The 20,217-nt window shown below is 35.8% G+C and overlaps 1 protein-coding gene and 1 long non-coding RNA gene across 4 annotated transcripts in view; one reads left to right on the forward strand and one right to left on the reverse strand.

Moving 5' to 3' along the window:
* The window catches only part of LOC107583751 (uncharacterized protein KIAA1644 homolog), a 31,435-nt gene extending 16,763 nt beyond the window's left edge, over positions 1–14,672 (forward strand). For 2 of the 3 annotated variants that reach the window (XM_016270166.1, XM_016270087.1), the window contains exons 3-4: positions 837–1,050; positions 4,147–4,444. In XM_016270166.1, coding sequence (XP_016125652.1) covers positions 837–1,050; positions 4,147–4,444 — 512 coding nt within the window. Of the gene's footprint in view, positions 1–836; positions 1,051–4,146; positions 4,445–13,965 lie in introns of those variants that run through there. The other variant, XM_016270237.1, reaches the window with a different exon arrangement.
* LOC107583942 (uncharacterized) overlaps positions 1–18,681 on the reverse strand; it is a 25,191-nt gene extending 6,510 nt beyond the window's left edge. Inside the window, exons 1-2 of the long non-coding RNA XR_001609090.1 lie at positions 18,619–18,681; positions 16,665–16,797 (exon numbers count right to left, since the gene is read on the reverse strand). This is a non-coding gene — a long non-coding RNA (uncharacterized lncRNA). The remainder of the gene's footprint in view (positions 1–16,664; positions 16,798–18,618) is intronic.
* Between the last annotated feature and the right edge of the window lie 1,536 nt (positions 18,682–20,217).

Raw genomic sequence — 20,217 nt, forward strand, 5'->3', positions numbered from 1 at the left:
ATTATATATATACAGAGATATATATATATATATATATATATATATATATATATATATATTTCAGTGCATAAAATTTCCGCAATTTCTCCCACAACAGTACTGACACTTAGGTGTACAGTTCAGAGCAACATCGCCTCTGGCACAAATATTAATACTGTAAAAACGGACAGCGAGGTCCATCAAATTCACTGAGATCCAACTCCAGTGTTCCTGTCCATTCCACTTACCAATAGTGCATTCCCAGACAGCTCTCATCTATATGCAAATGACAGCACAGTGCTTTCTTCTTTTCCGTAAAGCTCAGTATGAAGCTTTGGAGATGAGCAGGTGCACTTTAGAAGCAAGTCAATGGACACTGCTGATGAGCACAGAATTTTTCATAGAAAAAAATAGGAATGGCCCAGATACTTGCTCATTCATTGGAATGTTTCCGAGATTCTGCAAACTTCATTACCTGAGAAATTACTGCTGCCAGGATTGTTTGACGGTGAGTTAGTTCATGAGTTGAGAGTTGGAGCGAGACGAACATGTTTGTTATGTCACTTATGATATTAGAAACTCTCACTCTCATGTGTTTCTGGAGTTGAAATGTGCCACATGACGTATTAAATGAATCTGGCAGCGTTTAGCAGCCAGAGCTCTAATTACTGAAGGCATGAAAGATCTGATCTGTAACTCTCTCCCTCTGTTCCACCCCAATAATCTCTATGTAGCACATATCAGAAGTCATTCATCCCGCCTTGAATCAGATCAAGAGCTGTTTGAAATCACTCAGCTCTATCGACCCATGAATGACTTGCTTTATTCCCTCATCCTCATGTTTTCTCTCTCTGCAGCTCTCTCTGCACACTTCAGAGTGTGTGAGCCTTACTCCGACCACAAGGGGCGCTATCACTTTGGTTTCCACTGCCCTCGCCTCTCGGACAACAAGACCTACATATTCTGCTGTCACCATAACAACACGGCCTTCAAGTATTGCTGCAACGAAACTGAATTTCAGAGTGTGATGCAGCTCAACCTCACCACCAACTCAGATGGCTTTGCTCACAAGTGAGTAATTGTTCGGAAATAAAAGTATTTTGCTAACATGCACCTTGCTTTTGTTGAGCTCTGAACCAATTTCCCACACCCAGCATGAGGGTCCACAATTTTTTTTTTTTAAATGGTGCACCCCTATCTAAATTTTCCTTGAAGAGCTGACAGTGTTGTAAACAAAATTATTTAAATTATTTTTATTTTGATCATAACTAAGGATAAAATGAATCAAATGTATAAAATAAATAACAATACAAATAAATAAATACATTTCAAATATACTGTTGACAAAATATAATGAGAAAGAATTTTAAAATAATAAATAAATTCAGGAGTGTTCATATTTTATTAAATACTAATACTTGTTTAAATTAATTTATAAAATGTATGATTATTTGGTTCAATTTACCAGCTAATATTAGATGCCATTTGAGTAAAGCTGACTAAAATTAATAAATATGACATGAAAAAATATTGGCAATTAAAAGGATATTTTAAAATAAATTATGAACGTATTTTCTGGAAAATACTTACTTTCTATTAAGTATAACATGATTGTAAAACATATTCATATCATACAGGAGAGATAACTTACAAAATAAGCATATTATTCACAAAGAAAAATGCAGATTCATCTTTAATGGCTTCTATAAAACAAAATAATCATGATCATTCTAGATTATTATCTAATAATATATTAGAATTAGAATCCTTCTAATTAAAAAAGAAAGAAAAATACTGCATTTAACATATTTAATTAATATACTAAAGTTGTGAAATTGTTGAAATAATAAGTACATGTTAAGTTTGACCTAATATATTAATGACATTAATTGCTTCATATGACAAACAACCTCTGATGCTGCTAGTGATAATCTGAGATTCTCTGAACATTTCTCATTCACACTTTCTCTGGTACTTTTTATTTTATTCATTGGTAAGAGATCACAATTAGACAGTGTAATCTGCCCTCTGCCCTCAGCACACACTTCTAAAAATGGGCCTTGATTAATCCTTCCTGCATATTCATTTGTAGCTGGTCCATCCATCCAAACCCTACCACAGCCAGTCTGCTTTCGACTAAAACTTCATCTGACAGGGTTCTGACCCGTACGCTGTGAAAGCCCTTCCTGTGCTGTAATGACCACAGGTTAGCAGCGCCGTTCAGATTTTCCCACAGGCTGTTAAAATAACGAAGTCTGAAACTGACTCCCGGTCTCTGGTGCAGTGAGCCAGACCAGAGATCAGTAGAGTGACGCCTTTCTTCTGAATATCATCACGGCTTGTTTATCCCTCCAGCTGACTGAGAGGGAGGTTAGAAAAATGTGACAATCAGATGGACTCGCCTGATTTTGCCTGCCATCCTCAGATATATGCAAACACGGTTCAAAATGCATAATGCAGCAGATACAAAACCACTTGCATGCAAAAGACACAGAAATATCTGACAGAACAGGTTAAATGCAGGTTCATTTAAGACATTTTTCATTAAATCAGGGGTTTCCAAACTTTTTGATGTCAAGGACCTGCAAATATGATGACCCACTACCTAAAATATAAAGGCAGCTATTTATTTTTATATATAAAGACCCATTTATACTGTGTGAGAAAAATGTGTGATATTATAAAACATTTCCAATATTCAATAATTGACCAAATAGACAAGAAAAAAGTGCAAAGAAATTCTTAAGTATATTATTAAGTAAATATTAATTAAAATATTTTCCTTTTAGTATTAAGTAAAGAATATGAATATAAATCATATGAATATCATATAGAAGGAGAGATAACTTATATTTTTCACAAAACAGATTCATCTTTAATTCAAGTTAAAAACTATGGTCTCAATAAAATCATTTTTATTATTCTTTAACCATTATATAATTCTAATATACATATATATAGAGAGAGAGATATGCACTGTAAAAACTATTTTGCAAACTTGTAAATAAAAAAGTATTTGCTTTGTATTGAAGTAAAAGAAAAAAGTAAAAGAAAAAGTGAAATACTTTGTATTATTATAGCATATGAATATAAACCATGAATATAATGGAAATATAATATTATATTAATAGAAGGTGAGATAACATCAAAATAAGACAAATGCATATTCATTGTTAATTATTTTTTAATTCATTAAGTTAAAAACTATGGTTTCAATCAAATATTTTTTTATAACTCTATAACACTTATATCATTAAAATAATTTCTGTGTGTGTGTTCATAAGTTGTTAATGTAATATGTACATTACTTTTGTTCTACTACATACATTTTTGTAAAATATTTTGTAAATATCAAGTGACATGAATTGATTTTTTCAATTACCTCCTAATCTTGAATATTTTAGCCCATCTGTAGGAAGTGACATAAATGCATTAAAAAGGATTTGAAAATATCAGCATAATATCTTGATAAAAACAAAAGTGATGTATGATTGTATTGTTGCTGCCTGCATCAGCAGTTTCCGAAACATCTCTGTTGATGCCTGCTGTGTGTGCAAGTTCCTAATCATTATTCCCAAGTGAACCGCGCATCCAGATCAAATTGTCTGTTCCGATGATGAAAGAATTCCTCTGACATTAAGCCTTCACAAAAGATCTCCGCATACTGCAATATCTCACTCTGTCACAGCCTCAGGTGTATGCATGAAAAACCAAGCCCTGTTGTTTCAATCAAGCATCTCTGTGAGAAACATCATAGTACTAATCCAAAACAAATCAATTAATCTTCAGCTCCGCGATGGGACATAAACAAGGAAGCAGTGGCATAAAAGCCAGTATATCACCATGCACTGACTCTGGTCAAGCATGAAAATGTTATTTCACCGCTCAAGATCGAATTGATCCCTCTGTAGAATCCCAGACCACTGGGTAGCTGTACAGCGTCTGCCCAACCTGCACACTATCCTGCCAAAGCAATCAGAAAGGCCAGTGGAAAGCAATTACAGCACTTTACTGCCACTGCATGGGCACTGACCTCTCTTTTCTTTGCATCGGTTGAATTAAATGGAGAGAAAATCAGGCACATTCTTCCTTGTAATGATATTTTGATTCCTTGTAGAGCATAAGCAGCGTCACTAACTTCCATCATTATCCTTTCTTTCACTTTAGTAACTACACCGCCCTCATCGGTGTGTGGATTTACGGCTTTTTCGTCATGGTCCTCCTGGCTTTGGACTTCCTGTACTACTCGGCTATGAACTATGAATTGTGCCGGGTCTATCTGGAGAAATGGGGGCTGGGAGGACGGTGGCTCAAACAGGCCAGGAGTCAGTGGCACAGCATGGCTCAGGAGGGTGAACACAACATGGGATCAGGCCTGAGTCACCACCACCATGCACGGCACAGTTTGAGAGGCGAAGCACAGAGCCCTACGCTCTTGACCTTCCAGACCTCAACAGCCTGGTGAGTCAACCAACAGGGATAAAGGAGAGCTCCCAAATAACTAAACACCCAGGATGCTTATGTTATGTGCAGAGAGTCACTGTAGCATAACACTAATTGATTTCTAATTGATCGTGATTTGTGTGGTACTCCTGCCAAAAACATAAACGTTAACCAAAGCAAGAATAACTAGCATGAACGTGTCCAAAACCTTACAGTTATAATATATAAGCATACAGGTTTTTCTAACTTGTTTCAGCCCGTTTAATTATTAATCCTGTATTAATTAAACAATTTAAATAACTGCCCCCCAAAAATATATCAAAAAGCATAAACACATGTACAATGAATGAAAAATGTTAATAATATAAGCATACATCTAAAAAAAATTCTACACATATTTTTGTAATTTGTAAAAATTAACATTGTATTAATTGTTTGTATTAAGAAAAAAACACGAATTAGCAATTAACAACTTTCTTACAGTGTCCTTGTTCCACACTTATTACTGACAAAACAGCAAATTGTGAAAAATTACATGCAACTACCCCTAAATCAATCTGTAGTTCTAATACTATCACTTTAATTAGATATTAATATTACTCAGTACTTAATTGTGTAATAACAATTGAACAAGGACATCTTTAAATAAAGTGTAACCAAAACTTTTTTATAAATTAGTATTAACCTAGAATAAATGCTGCAAAATATTTTTCATTGTTATTTCATGAACCTCACTGTTCACTGAACCTCACTGAATGATAAAAACATTGTCAGCCAATCCATCCTGCTTTAAAGAGCTCAAGAATTCAAAGTTATATGTGAACCAGTCTTCAGGCACATCAACCAAACTAATGAATGTGAATGGACAATGAGTCTGACTAAATTCATGTCATTTCTGCATTACCTCGTTTGTTCGCATGTGATCTCTGTACTTCACGTAGGAGGAAATGTGTAAAACCTGTGTAGCAGATGTCTCAACATCTGGTAGATATTCCTAGTTCACAGTGAGGAAAGGTGATTCTCAAATAGACTGATGTCTGACAGACACCAGGATACACTTAAAAGACAGAATTCACCAGCTGAGCATACATGGATAATAAAAGAATGGTGTAGAGCTGACCTTTTAAAAGCCTGCAAATTCTTGGCTCAAGCAGAGGAACTATTCAAGACACCACAGAAATTGTTTCAGATGAGACTAAAGGGAAAACTTCTACTAACTGCAGGTGTTGGCCACATGAGTCTCTGATGGCTAATCTGGCTCAGTATGAGGTAGCATTTGCTCTGCCATATGTTGCATCTGTCGCCCACTGTTGCCTGACATGACCTTGACACGACGACCCTTGGCATCCAACTCAAACCCCTGCCAAACAACGCCTTTGCCCACTCAATATTGTAAAAACATTTTTTGTCATACTGTATAACACTATCAGCACTCTCACTATGATCTCCAATGACAAACGAGTTGCCTTTGTCCAAATTTGATATATTTTAAAATATAATTTATTCCTGTGAAGGCAAAGCTGAATTTTCAGTAGTCATAACATCTCTTATTATTTTATCAATGTTAAAAACACTTGTGCTACAGGGGTAATTCAACCAAAAATGAAAATTCTGTCATCATTTACTCAAGTAAAAAAAAATATTTTGAAGAATGTTGGCAACCAAACAGTTGACAGTAACCATTGACTTCCACTGTATGGTAAAAAAAATACTGTGGAAATCAATGGCTACCGTCATTTGATTAACAACATTCTTCAAAATATCTTCTTTTGTGTTCAGCAGAAGAAAGTGACTTTTTGAATTTTGTTATTTTTCAGAGAACCATCTCTTTAATAATTATTTAGGATGTCTTGTTTAGACAGTTTAAAAGAACAGCATTTATTTAATAGAAATCTTTTGTAACATTATGTTTTTAACCTCTCTCTTGATGAATTTAATCCATCCTCGATGAATAAAAATGAATTTAATTGCTTTAAAAAAAATTACTGACCCCAAATTTTTGAACTGTATTGTGTATTATGTTTATAATTGTTTTAAATGCCGCTTAATCATTTATGAAATGCAACCAATATCTACTTGATATAATCCTTAGGTGTGTAAATGTATAATTGCCTTTTCATTATTTTTTCAGTTTTGTTTAAATTTGCAGTTAAAATAACTAAAAATAAATGTATTTTAAAGTTTAGAATTAGACAGCCTTTGCACACAGGCTTACGCTGGTAACTCATCAGTGGACTTTCCTCGTCAATATAGGCTATAATTTTTCACTCTTTTCTCATTCTATATTTCTGACGTTCCAAAAGCGCCACCTACTGGCAGAGAATGAATGTTCATTTTCAATAATCCAGTCTGTAGTTTTTGTTCAGATCAATGCGAAAATACACCCACATAACTCTTTTAAATTAATATAATAATTTATACTTCTGACTCACCCCTGGTTTAAACGCTCAATTGTTTATCATTTTATAATTTATTTTGTTTTTGTGAAAACCTGCATCTTAACTGTAAATCAGTTGCCATTTCGTGGTCTACAACATGAAAGAAAGCCATTATAACATGTACATGAAAAATGTAGAAACATTGGACACAACTATGGGGCACCATTTTGCAGCAGCAAGCATCACAACAAAAAGGGAACCTCAAGGTTGATCTAGGAAAATGTGTGCAAATGTATAGGACCCCATTCCTATATTTTGCCTTGGGCCCCCAATTCACTAAATCCGCCCCTGTGTGTATATCATACAGTCTGAGAAAAAATATCATTGATGTCTGTCTTAGCATTTTACCCAGATCAGATTGCACAATCTGACAGACAAGAAACATAAAAGCCGGAAAAAATTACAGTGCATGTCCATATCTAGAGGTTTTTTTTTTGGCCAGTCATTTTGAAATGCAAACTGAACTCTAAAACGAGCCAATGAGCTTTCCATTCTCTCATTCTCGCCCCTCCCCTTCCACACCTGTCCTGTCATCTGAGAGCGGAACGTCTGGAGGCAGGCGAGTGGAATCTAGCGTGTAATATGATGAAGATGCGTCCCGCACTTTGAAGATGCTGGAGAAATAGAGCTCTTGCAGCTCAGAAGTAAGACAGATGGATGCACGAGTGCAATAAGTTCGTCTGGCTTTTCGACTCCAAGTGAATTTCGAAGGATAAGGTTAATTGAATATTGCATACTTGAGATGTAATTCACATCAAAGCATTTGAAACACTTCACTTCACTTCACAGCTTTTCTCATGGCTGCTTTCACGATCGCTGTGCTAATGTGTGCTTTAATCAACACCTTGAACTTGTACTACAAATGACAGGACAATGATCGCTTTAAAAGTGGATAGCAATCTCAACAGCGCTAAAATAAAAGCCCAAAATGTGATTTAATATGCGAGTGAAATAGTGTGATTTTCTCTGCCCACTTCCGCCTGGTCGATCTTCATGTGTGTGTTGTGCAGGTGTTGCTAATTAAAGTCCTGCACCTGCATACTGTTGGCAGGAGATAATTTAGAAGTTAAAGCCTCCCTCTGCCCTCCTTTAGACGGTCTACTGTGTCAAGATTCTCTTCCAGCTAGTCAACTCTTTTTGAATGATTATTTTCAAAAAGGAGTTTCAAAAAGGTCCAAATGTCATTACTTTGTATTTGCAGGCACACTTAAGGATTATCTCTAAACCCCAATTTGTGTAATATTGAATTTAGCTGGAGTCTAGATGCATTTTTTCCCAATCTAAGCTGAAATTTACATCCCTCTGGTTTTGAAGCAGAAAATTAGCCCATTGAACCACAACTATTAAAGCAGTGGTTCTCAACCATTTTGAATCAAGATCATATTTAAAGGTCCCCCAAGATATTTCTGGTACTTATCATGTAAGGACAAAGCTTCTATTTTTTATTTTTAATGAAACTAGGGGTGCAAATATATTAAAATAACACTGGCCTGCATCATATTTGATGTATGGAATACAATACTTGTTTCTTACTAATTTTGGGGTTCTGGTTTCAAAAAAGTGCCCGTTTTTCTCTAGCACGGCACACTTTCTCACAAAATATATGCATTTAGTAGCATTTTTGCCTTTGACCACCATTTGTAAGTTTAAGAAGTCTTGTATTATTCTTTAATCACAAAATTGCCACAAAGACAAGATTCCTATCTTACTCTAAACTCGGTTAGAACTGTTTTTTTTTATTCTCTGCCAATTTTCGCATGTATAGATGATTCTGATGATAACATTTTATTCCTAATCCTGATTTCCACTTTTTTCCACTCCTTTCCAGATTGTAAGTAAAATTATACATTGTCATTTGTCATATCTTTTTGTTATTTAAACCGAAACTTTTGACGTTTGACTTTGAAAGTTTGTTATTTTGATTTTTGGTAAGTGCATTAATTATAATACATGTATATATTTAAAAAAAAAAAAAAAACACTTCATTCTTATTTTGTGAAAAAATTTATATTATGGAAAATTTGTATTCATATTTTTTAATTTAGGTCATTTTAGGCCTTTTCTTTTTTTGCAAATCAGCAGCAGAACATTTTTCAATGTGTAATTCAAATTTTTTTTTAAGTTGTTTCTTTAAATCAGGTTTTTTTTACTCGCAAATTTAATTAAATTTCTTTGATGTTCTCTCTATGCGTTTCTTTTTTTGTTGAACACTAACACATTTTTAATATCTTCTTTTAGTGTGTTGTGTTGTGTTGTGTTTTTTGTTTTGACCATACAATTATGTCAGTGGGGTCCAGTGTAGTTTTGGACAACACTGACTTCTATTGTATAAACAAAAACAGAAAATCATCAACAGAAATACAAACATTGCATTGGGGTTCATAGGCAGCAATAACAGTCTACAGGAATCTAATACAAGTGGTCATCAACTTTGATAATAGTGTAATACTATGACTTAGTCATTAATGTCACAGATTGTGACAGAATGTGATTCTGAGGGGTCAGATTAATTCTGATAGTAAGAGAAGACAGTAACCGAATATCCCGCTGGCTACGCCAAATGAAAAACACTTGCCCTACACGGGCTGATGTTGAGCTTTACAGTCAACAGTACCTGCAGGCTCTGGACTATCGTTGGCAGCAAACTAAATAGCATCACTGAATAAAATGTAATTTTTCACAGAATCGCATAAGAGATAATCCATCTGATAATAATTAAACAATTTCCCAACCAGTGGTGAGTGAAGATAGTGATTTCCCGTAGCTTTCCTGATTGTATTGCTTGTCCGTTTTGGAGTTTTCTAATCATGGTTCCAGATGGCATTGGTATTATGTTGGCAGACCCAGGGTTTTTTTTTTTATTAAATTAAGAAAAAATGGGAATATTTTGAATACCCTAAAGGCTATAATGAACTTACAGACAATTGTTGGGTTATGGGAAATGCATCATTACGTCTTCAACAGACATTTAATAAGAATAATGAGGCGGTAAGCTATGTTAGGAGCTAGAGCCTGCATTTCTACTTTAAACACAAGCCTTTAAGCCAATTAAAAAGCATAAAAGGCTAAGAATTTGACACTATGCAAAGCCAACACTACTTTTCATTATGTAATGGAGTGTAACAGCAAGCATTGCTTTAAAATCACCAGTCAATTTGCCTTTGATACTGAGAGCCATAGTCTTCTGAAATTCAAACATATTAATTTTGCTATTTCTCTCTGTAAGGATTATATTTGCAGAAAACTGATATTTTCATTTGAATGTCACCAACTTGGAGCACTTCCCATCAGAACGCCTCTGCCTCATTTCCCAAAACAATCATCTCTCAGGGGTTGTGGAGTGGAGGCAGGCCCAGTGGGGGAAGTTGATATTTCTATTGCACACAGAGGGCTGTGCTCATCTTGTGTAAATATCTCAGTATGAAGTGACTCACCATTGTCTCGGCTCTCATACGCACAGGGTTTGGTTTGGATTAAGACCTTGTGTTTAGTTTAGAAGATCTGTCTTTCTTTCACATCTGTAGACATAATCAGCTGCTTCTGTCTGCCTTTCAGATTAACTTTTAAAAAACTATTTTTTACTATTACTATCACAGGACTAAACAATAATGGTGGCTCGCTGACCTGAGGCCAGTGCGAGAGAAATTTGAGGCTAATGAATATTTTATATTCATTGATTTCGTTGATATCCATTTTTATGCCTTGCAGCTTACTCTTCTCCTGATATTATTGGCTAACATAGATGAGGTTTTGACCTCATGTCTTCGTAGAAGCCGTAAGAATGAGTGGAAAACCACATCAATCCATAATGGAGCTGCAAGCAGCATTATAGCTGTATAATTTGAGGCTTGTTGCAAATATTCTTTTAGTAAAGTAGAAAATAATATATATATATATATATATATACACACAGTGGGTACGGAAAGTATTCAGACCCCCTTAAATTTTTCACTCTTTGTGCCGCATTTATCTTTCCCTCGATTGCAACCAGTCGTCCTGTCCCTGCAGCTGAAAAACACCCCCCCAGCATGATGCTGCCACCACCATGCTTCACTGTTGGGACTGTATTGGACAGGTGATGAGCAGTGCCTGGTTTTCTCCACACATACCGCTTAGAATTAAGGCCAAAAAGTTCTATCTTGGTCTCATCAGACCAGATAATCTTATTTCTCACCATCTTGGAGTCCTTCAGGTGTTTTTTCATGTGTCTTGCACTGAGGAGAGGCTTCCGTCGGGCCACTCTGCCATAAATCCCCGCCTGGTGGAGGGCTGCAGTGGTGGTTGACTTTCTACAACTTTCTCCCATCTCCCGACTGCATCTCTGGAGTTCAGCCACAGTGATCTTTGGGTTCTTCTTTACCTCTCTCACCAAGGCTCTTCTCTCGCGATAGCTCAGTTTGGCCGGATGGCCAGCTCTAGGAAGGGTTCTGGTTGTCCCAAACGTCTTCCATTTAAGGAATGGAGGCCACTGTGCTCTTGGGAACCTTAAGTGCAGCAGAAATTTTTTTGTAACCTTGGCCAGATCTGTGCTTTGCCACAATTCTGTCTCTGAGCTCTTCAGGCAGTTCCTTTGACCTCATGATTCTCATTTGCTCTGACATGCACTGTGAGCTGTAAGGTCTTATATAGACAGGTGTGTGGCTTTCCTAATCAAGTCCAATCAGTATAATCAAACACAGCTGGACTCAAATGAAGGTGTAGAACCATCTCAAGGATGATCAGAAGAAATGGACAGCACCTGAGTTAAATATATGAGTGTCACAGCAAAGGGTCTGAATACTTAGGACCATGTGATATTTCAGTTTTTCTTTTTTAATAAATCTGCAAAAATGTCAACAATTCTGTGTTTTTCTGTCAATATGGGGTGCTGTGTGTACATTAATGAGAGAAAAAATTAACTTAAATGATTTTAGCAAATGGCTGCAATATAACAAAGAGTGACAAATTTAAGGGGGTCTGAATACTTTCCGTACCCACTGTATATATGTATGTGTGTGTTTGTGTATATATATAATTACATTTAATATCATCATAATGGTTTAATAAGCATTTAATAATGTCTTCAACAGGCATTTAATGAAAATGTTGGCAGAACACAAAAAAATCATAAAAACCCTTTTGTTGAAAACTTCTTAAATAAATACTATTCTCAATTACCATTCAGTTTTTTTCTTTTGGTGGAGAGGGGGTGAATAAATCTGGAGTGCTCCATTTTGAGTATTTTCCAGGATGAGTTAGGGGGAAGACCTGTGTGTGACATTTCAACTGCATGAACAGTGGTGTGTTCCTCAGAGGCGTGTTCCAAGACCAACAAACCTGTCTGCACTCCTGGCCTACATTGCTTAAAAGCGTTCTGTAATGCATTATAAATGAGCATGGCGCTCTGTGCAGACAGCCCCTTCTCTAAAGTAGGCCAAAGCTTTGGACATTCCCAAAACTTTTGCCAAGACTGAATTTTTTTAAATCTGACCACGTCCAGAGGAGTGCAAGGATCAGCAGTCGAATGGAGTCAGGCATTCATCATTACAAACAGGATTAGTTTGTATGTTCTGTCTTTATCTGACATTTCCATTTATGAGACTCACAAGTCTCACTCAAATGGCAGTGGGATCCAAATGTTTATGCTCTTTTTAAGTAACTCAAGTCAAGTGTACCAGCAGTCAAGTGTGCGCTCAGGCTCTGCCAAGATGGACATTAACTAAGCAACACTTCCAGAGAGAACATTTTGTTACATTTACGCATTTAGCTTTTATCCAAACCAACTAACAAATCCAAGGAACCAACAACATTCATAATATATTTGTTATTATTAATTACAAACCCACATGACTTCTTCCAAGAAACACAAAGGCAGTTTTTGAAGACTGTCATGGTCAATATTTTTTTCAATATAATTATGGGAAATGGAAAAAAGCAACATAAATGAACAACGAAAATGCTAAATGATGAATGGCATATTGCTGAGATATATATATATACTGTATATAATGTGTCCTCATTGATTGATTTCTTGCTTATTTGTATTTGGAAACTACAATGTGTTTACACTGGTTAACAGCTGACCTTTTTGTTGCCCACACCTATTCAGGTTAATGTACAGTATTTAAAGACTTTCAAGTTTGAATGTTTTTGACAACCTGACGAAGACCGAAATGGTTTCTTTTTTCATAAAGCAAAACTCAAGGTTACAGTGATACACTTACAATGGAAGTATTTTATAAAAGCACTTACATAAATTATTCTTATTAAATTGTTTGTATTATTTGAGATGTTATAAAGATGTTCTCATTATTTTAGGTTAATTTTAGAGTTTTACTGGTTATGTTGCCATTGTAAAATTAGATGACTTTACACAGGAAAGGTTAGAAAGTGAGTTTTCACACTAAAATCGTGGTAATATGCATATTGTTTGTCTTGTGGTTATACTTTTGACATGGTGACTATTTTAACATTTACGGATTGGACACTTGCATAAGTGTCACAATCTATCCAAGATTTTAGATGAAAAGAAAAGACCAGATGAAATTCATTTTTGTTGCAATCAACATTATGCGACAAGTGCCGTCACTTGTATTGAACCCTCACAAGATGTGTGTCACATCAGCTCGTATTTAAGCAAGAGAAAAGAACATTGAGCTGAGGTTCCCAAAATACATTATATTCATTTTGTTTATGAAAGTTTTGGGAAAGATCTGCGTTGTGTCACTCTGACTTCTGTATTAGGCATTATTAGCAATCCAAAATCTTTCAGTGTAAGGATGCTGTCTCTCCGTACAGTGATGTAGATCAGCGTGTAAACAGGTTGAGATTGTTTGTGAATGCAATGCTCAATCGTGCTCGGGCTTGCCCATGGCTACGGAGCTGCTGTCTGATTATAGTAAAGCATCCACAAGGGCCTAATCAACACATCCGTTCCACTGGGAGATTCTGTTTTCCCTTTAAAGATCATCATACATCAATGACAGAGAATACACACTTGTATTCTAAAATTCTGCATGAATTTAATACTCTCAATAAAACCTCTGATGCCTTCATGAGCCACAAAAAAGATCTTTATAATAAGATTATTTAAATTTTAATCTTGCTCTCCTCTCCATTTCTCTAGATATCCAGCTTTGATCCCAAGGATATACTTAGTATGACAAAGGAGGAACAGCCAGGAAATGGAGATTTTATATTCAGAGAATCTTTTGCTGGTCCCATCTACATTTAGGACACGGACTGCGCCGGCTACCTCCTGTAGCTCTGCTGGATGGCATTTTCTCCACATGAAGACGCTGATGCTGAGACTGACAGCTGCAAATGAGTTTCTCTGCCCAATCAGAGGAGGCTTGTTCAGCTGGATCTACTTTTCGACAGCTGTTGAAGGACTGTTGTCTTTGACGCCCACTAACTTGCCTTGTCATTTCAGAAGTTAGGACTTAGATGCAGGGAATAGGACTTTGCTAAAAGTTTGTGTCCATAAATATCTACAGTATATGTCATGTTTGCACTGCTCTGAAGCTATTGGTTGGCTTTTCTTGAAGTAGCGAAACAGATTATTTTGATTTTAATTTGAGCCAACAGGATCAAACAAGACATGCATTAACTGCAGTTAATATAAAAAAATTATTTCATACAGTGTGTTAAGGCACGGTCACATTTACCATTGTTCTGTGAACTTTTGCGGGCAAAATATCATGAGGGCAAAAAAATATTTAGCAATGCAGATTTTGCATCGGGTTACGTGGATTCGCCATGTTGAAAGCACCTTGACTTGACTATTGCTAAAGTACAATAGACAATGGAGTGACCAGAAAAGTGACCAGAAAATTTAAACTTAATTAAATATTTAATTAATTAAATTTGGAATGATCTAATTCTGTTTCCAAGAAGTGACATCACCATTTTAGAATACTTTGTTACTACTGAAATTTTAGGCCGGGGAAATAATTTCTGCATAAAGCAATAGATAATAAAAAAGAACGTTCATTTATTGACCGTAAGAACCTGAAACTTGACTGCATAGAATGTAGATCTTGATAGTCAAATGCCTGTGGGTCACTTCAGTGTAGAAATACAGCGACATCACTTTTTTATCCCTATTGAGTCGAAACCAACTAGACATAGGTAAAAGTAGCTACTGTTAGGCTGTGAGTATTCACCTGCAATAACACACAGCGTTGTGTATAGAGGAGAACTTGTGATCTTGTTTATCTATTTAAGGTGAAACGAATAGTTTTCCCCGCGTGGAGGGAATAGAGGTATGTTATATTTTGGAGTAATAAGTTATAATGGTTATAAATTGCCTTACGGTAAATCTGTAGTACATGCCTAGCACCTTGTTCTGTGATAGTGGTTGGTACCTCAGTTGAAGTGTGATATGGCCGTCCACCTGTTAAACTTCTCTCTGTTTTTATTATAGGGTCAGTGGGTGGGTGGGTGGAGGTCAGCGGAGTTGTAATTGCACTTGTTAACTTTTTACTGTTATAATCTGGGAGAAATAAAGATTTATCTTTTGCAGTGTTTTTGGATGTCTATCAGATCTCTCGCTATCGCTTCCTGGTACTCAAAAGGTAATTTATACACTACTGTTCAAAAGTTTGCCATCAGTAAGATTTTCTTAAAAAACAAATTAATACTTTCATTCAGCAAGGACGTATTGATCAAAAGTGTCAGTAAAGACATTTATAATATTACAAAAGATTTCGATTTCAAATACTGAAGTGCTGTTCTTTTGACATTTCTATTCATAAAAGAATCCTGAAAAAATGTATCATGATTTCCACAAATATATTAATGTAAGTAGCATAACTGTTTTCAACATTGATAATAATAAGAAATGTTTAATGAACACCAAATCAGTATATTAGAATGATTCTGAAGGATCATGTGACACTGGATACTGGAGAAATGGCTGCTGAAAATTCCGCTTTGCATCACTGGAATAAATTATATTTTAAAGTATATTCAAGTAGAACACAGTTATTTTAAATTGCAATAATATTTCACAATATTGATATTGTGATTATATAAAATAAATGCAGCCTTGGTGAGCATAAGAGACTTCTTTCATAAACTTTATCTCGACCATAAACTTCGGTAGTGTATCTATTTAATTTCTTATTTTATTCATATTTTATATTTTTATATCTGTCTATATATTTATACAGTTATCCTTCTTTAAATTGGCCATATCACTCATTTTTTTATTTGGTAACTTTACAGTAAGTTCAATTTCTTAACATTAGTGAATGCATTATGTATCATTAACTAACCATGAACAAAATCCTTTATGAATCTAGGTTAATATTAATTTTACTAATTACTAATTAATTGATTTATACTACTAATACATTTTAAAAATTTCAAGTCAAGTATAAATGGACATGTATGTATTATCAATGGGCACAAATTAATGAATTAAAATGCAAACAATACCAATTTATAAATTAGCATTAAACTAGATTAATAAATGCTGTAAAAATATTCAGTGTAAGCTCATGAATCCTAATGCATTAACAAATGTCAAAAAATGTAAACTTACTGTAAAGTGTTAAATTTACTAACACTATAAGTCTATTTATAATATTAGTAAAGACTAGTAAATTAAAAACTGACCATTTTGCATCATCTCTCAGTCTCTTAAAACCATTTTTGCTACTGTGCCTTTAAGACAAATATGTAAATGTCCTCTGAAACCTGTCGGATGTTTTTATAGTACAAGTGCAAAAATATCTCAAAGGAGAATTCTGAGACCCCTTTACATTTCTTTCACACGCCAGTCAAGTGTGACCCAGCACTCTCCTAAGCTTCCCATCTCACCTTAGAACAGAGGTGCTGTTGATTACTTCTCCAGAGGAGCGACAGTAGCACCTGCCTCAGTCTCCACACCGAAAGTGCCTCTGGTGGACTGGTGGATGGGCTCCTCCTGCTCTAATTGGTTCCAGGTTTGTCTCTGAGGGGATAACACAGCTCAAATGAGTGTGTGCGACAGTGCTAACTTCCCATCTGAACATAGAACCCTTGGCCACTAAAGTAGCACAGTCGCCGGCTGACAAGTTCGGCCCTGTCTGTGTGTTTGAAAGTGAAAGTCTCATCATTAAAGCCAGAGTGATGACAAGACAAGTGCAGAGAAACACACATGGCACAGGTGTGAAACTCAAAAAAAGGCAGATCTGAAGATTCATAATTGATAAAAAGAAAAACAAAGGAAGGAAGTGAGACGGAGAAAGAGCAACGGACAATAATCTGATAATCACCTTCATTTGTCACTAGTCCTAGTAGCCTCGCATCCGACCTCAATAACAAATCACAGAAACTGCATTAATCTATTAAAGGTCTATTTATAGTCCTGCCGCCATCTCGTGTCTGAGGGGAGACTGCAAGCGACTCTTTGGTGGGTGTGAAGTTAGCATTAAACGGATTAGCTCATTAAGCAGAGGCAGGGCTCTTTTTACGTATGCATTAAAACTTTATCATGGTCTCAGAAGAGCTATTAAATATCACAAAGCCCACTACACACACACCAAAGTTACATTCACCTCATACAGGCAACGACCCACACGGGACCGTGTTTGATCATATGTGAAGCCATTCCTAAACTAATGACTTCCTAAAACCAAAATGCACTGTCTGCCCCAGTTTGAGTGTCATTAAAGTATCTTTCAGTGGTGTCCCTTAACAGCATGTCTCTTTATCTTTTCTGATACACATTTCCACAAATGGTCTTTTTGCTTTTTCACAGAGGATATTCGCTGTACCATTGCACACCTGTTCAAATGTATTTAGGATGCTCTCCGAACAAATGCAACTAGGGCAACAATTACATGTCAGATCAACCTGATTTGGGCTGTAAAAATACATTGATCTGATGATTAAAATTCAATGTAGTGAATTTAATAATCGATTATGAGAAAGTTAATGCTGCTGTGTTTAAACTGCCTCATTTTAAAAGCAAATTAACAGTTGATTTCCATCCCAAACTGTGAATTATTATGCATATTCTGGAATTTTTGGAGAATATACATAGAAATGTGTTTTAACTAGCCTTCACTCATTCCTTACGTGTTATACACACCATTAATATATTGATTATTCTATAACCCTGTTTGATTTGATAATCTATATCCCCCTATACTGTACATGCATTTATATTTAAATTATTGGTTCAATAATCTTCCATGTCTGTTTGTGTTAGTTTACAACATAATCCCAACAAAATACTTGAATCAGATCGACTGATTTCAAGAATCACAATCAAATTGAATAATTGTCAGAACAAATATTTACACCCCTACATCTGATTTGTCCAGCAGTCAAATGGCTGAGTGCGTCCCCAAGCTACACTGCAGAGTTTCTGTGTCAAGATGTGTTTGTGCCTCTCATCAATCAGATGTTCAGGTACTAACTACCACATCTCTTGAGCATACCAAACAGACTGACACATGACTGCAACGACTGCCAAGTTAGACACATTCTGTTTTCTACACGAACTGTGTATGTCATCTCCAATTAAAATCACTGTTATTCTGACTGCAGGTACTCCGGACTGCAGACTTCACTAGTAACTGCCACTTTAAAGATCCAGTATGGAAATCTGCATTTTTTTTCATGCAACTCAATTATATCTTAATTCAATATAAATTATTACATAAATAACACACACACACACACACACACACACATACATACAGATTCAGACTGATTCAAAGCATGTATTTAAAGGTGAAGATTAGTTATACTAGTGCTTGAAGAATTCGATTTTATACACACACACCTTCACATCTGTCCTCACTTCTTCAGTAACAAATCCCCGGAATACCAGGTTCCAAAATCCGTTCTCTGAAACAAAGCAAAAACACAAACAGGGACACGGTTCATGAGCTGTACACAAAGACTTATCAGCTGAATGCTGCAGGAGTTTGGCAGATGAGAGAATTTGTCCTCGTCAGGGTCTCGGCCCTATGGAATTCGATCACCACTGGCTAATCTGGTTTATTTGGGCTTGCATGGGCGCAAAGGCAATTTCCAGCTAAAGGCATTAAGGGCTTACTTCAGCCAGGTAATTGATTGTTTGAGATGAGAGGAAAATTAGATAACACAAATGGAGGGAGAGGGAACAGTGCCCTTGTGTTTGCCATAGTTCTGTAAAGCTAATGAGAAGAAGACTCAAAGCGAAATTACGGATGAGTGTCAAATTAAATTGGACAAACATTTAAATAGCCTTTTTGTCACTTAAAAATGGGGTGCCCCTTTCACTCCCGTCTTTAATTAAACTCATTACACTGTAATAGAAAACCGCAGGCCTTCCAGAATTAAATCACATGTACAAGTTGTATCTCTCACAGTCTTGTGTTTAATTAAAGGAAAAGTGCACTTAATAATTAAAACTTGCTGACAATTTACTCACCCTCAGGCCATCCCAGATGTAGATGAGTTTGTTTCTTCATCAGAAGGGTATGGAAGGGTACTGGAGATTTCAAGCTTGTAAAATGATGCAAAAGCACCATTCGAGTATTCACACAAAGTAGTTTATGAAACTCGTGCACTATATTCCAAGTCTTGAGGAACCAAAATGTCAAGATTTTCAGATGTCCAATTGGCAGAGTTGCAGGAGTTAACAACTCACTGGAGGGAAAGATTAATGTTAATATTAAAATTAATGACAAAGCTGGCATATGAATTCAGAAGAATTAAAATATTATAAATATACATAATTAAAATTTAAACATGACAACATTTCAGAAGCAATCAAATGAAAAACACTGCATTTCTTCTGATTTGGGGTCTCTGAATCACAGGTTTCACTGGGCACTGAAATGTATTTAAAACCTGGATTCCAGGTTTGTTTTATTAGGGTCATGAACAGCAAGAAATAAAAACAATTGCACAGTTGTCTATTTAGTTTGATTATATTTTCAGCAATGCTTCTTTGCTGATGGACCACAGACATGACAGCTGAACCCAAATTAGTTTCAGTAGGCTGCGGTTTGAGTATAATTTTGAGTTTCAAAATTATCTATTGCTAATTTGAATAACTATATCCAGAGCCTGAAAGATGATGATAAAAACATTATGTTTTCATACCAGTTCCTACCTGCGTATTACTGAGAACTGCTGGTGCTGCTGTAAACACTGAGGCAACAGTGAACACCTGGAACACATTAAAATGGCGTTGTGTTGGTGCCACCTGGCGGACGGTACAAGTAGTGCAGAGGGCAGGCTAGTGGATAAAAGGTTATTAGGCACATCAATTATCTCTATCTTGCTTTCGTGAAAATTGGTCTATGTATATAATGTTGTTTAAACTTACACTGTAAAACTAATAAGACAATGCGAGGCTTTCCAATTTACCTTCGAGGCACAGTCGAGGTTC

This window comes from Sinocyclocheilus grahami, unplaced genomic scaffold (assembly GCF_001515645.1).
Source record: "Sinocyclocheilus grahami isolate Dianchi unplaced genomic scaffold, SAMN03320097.WGS_v1.1 scaffold1.1, whole genome shotgun sequence".
Taxonomy (NCBI): Eukaryota; Metazoa; Chordata; class Actinopteri; order Cypriniformes; family Cyprinidae; genus Sinocyclocheilus; species Sinocyclocheilus grahami.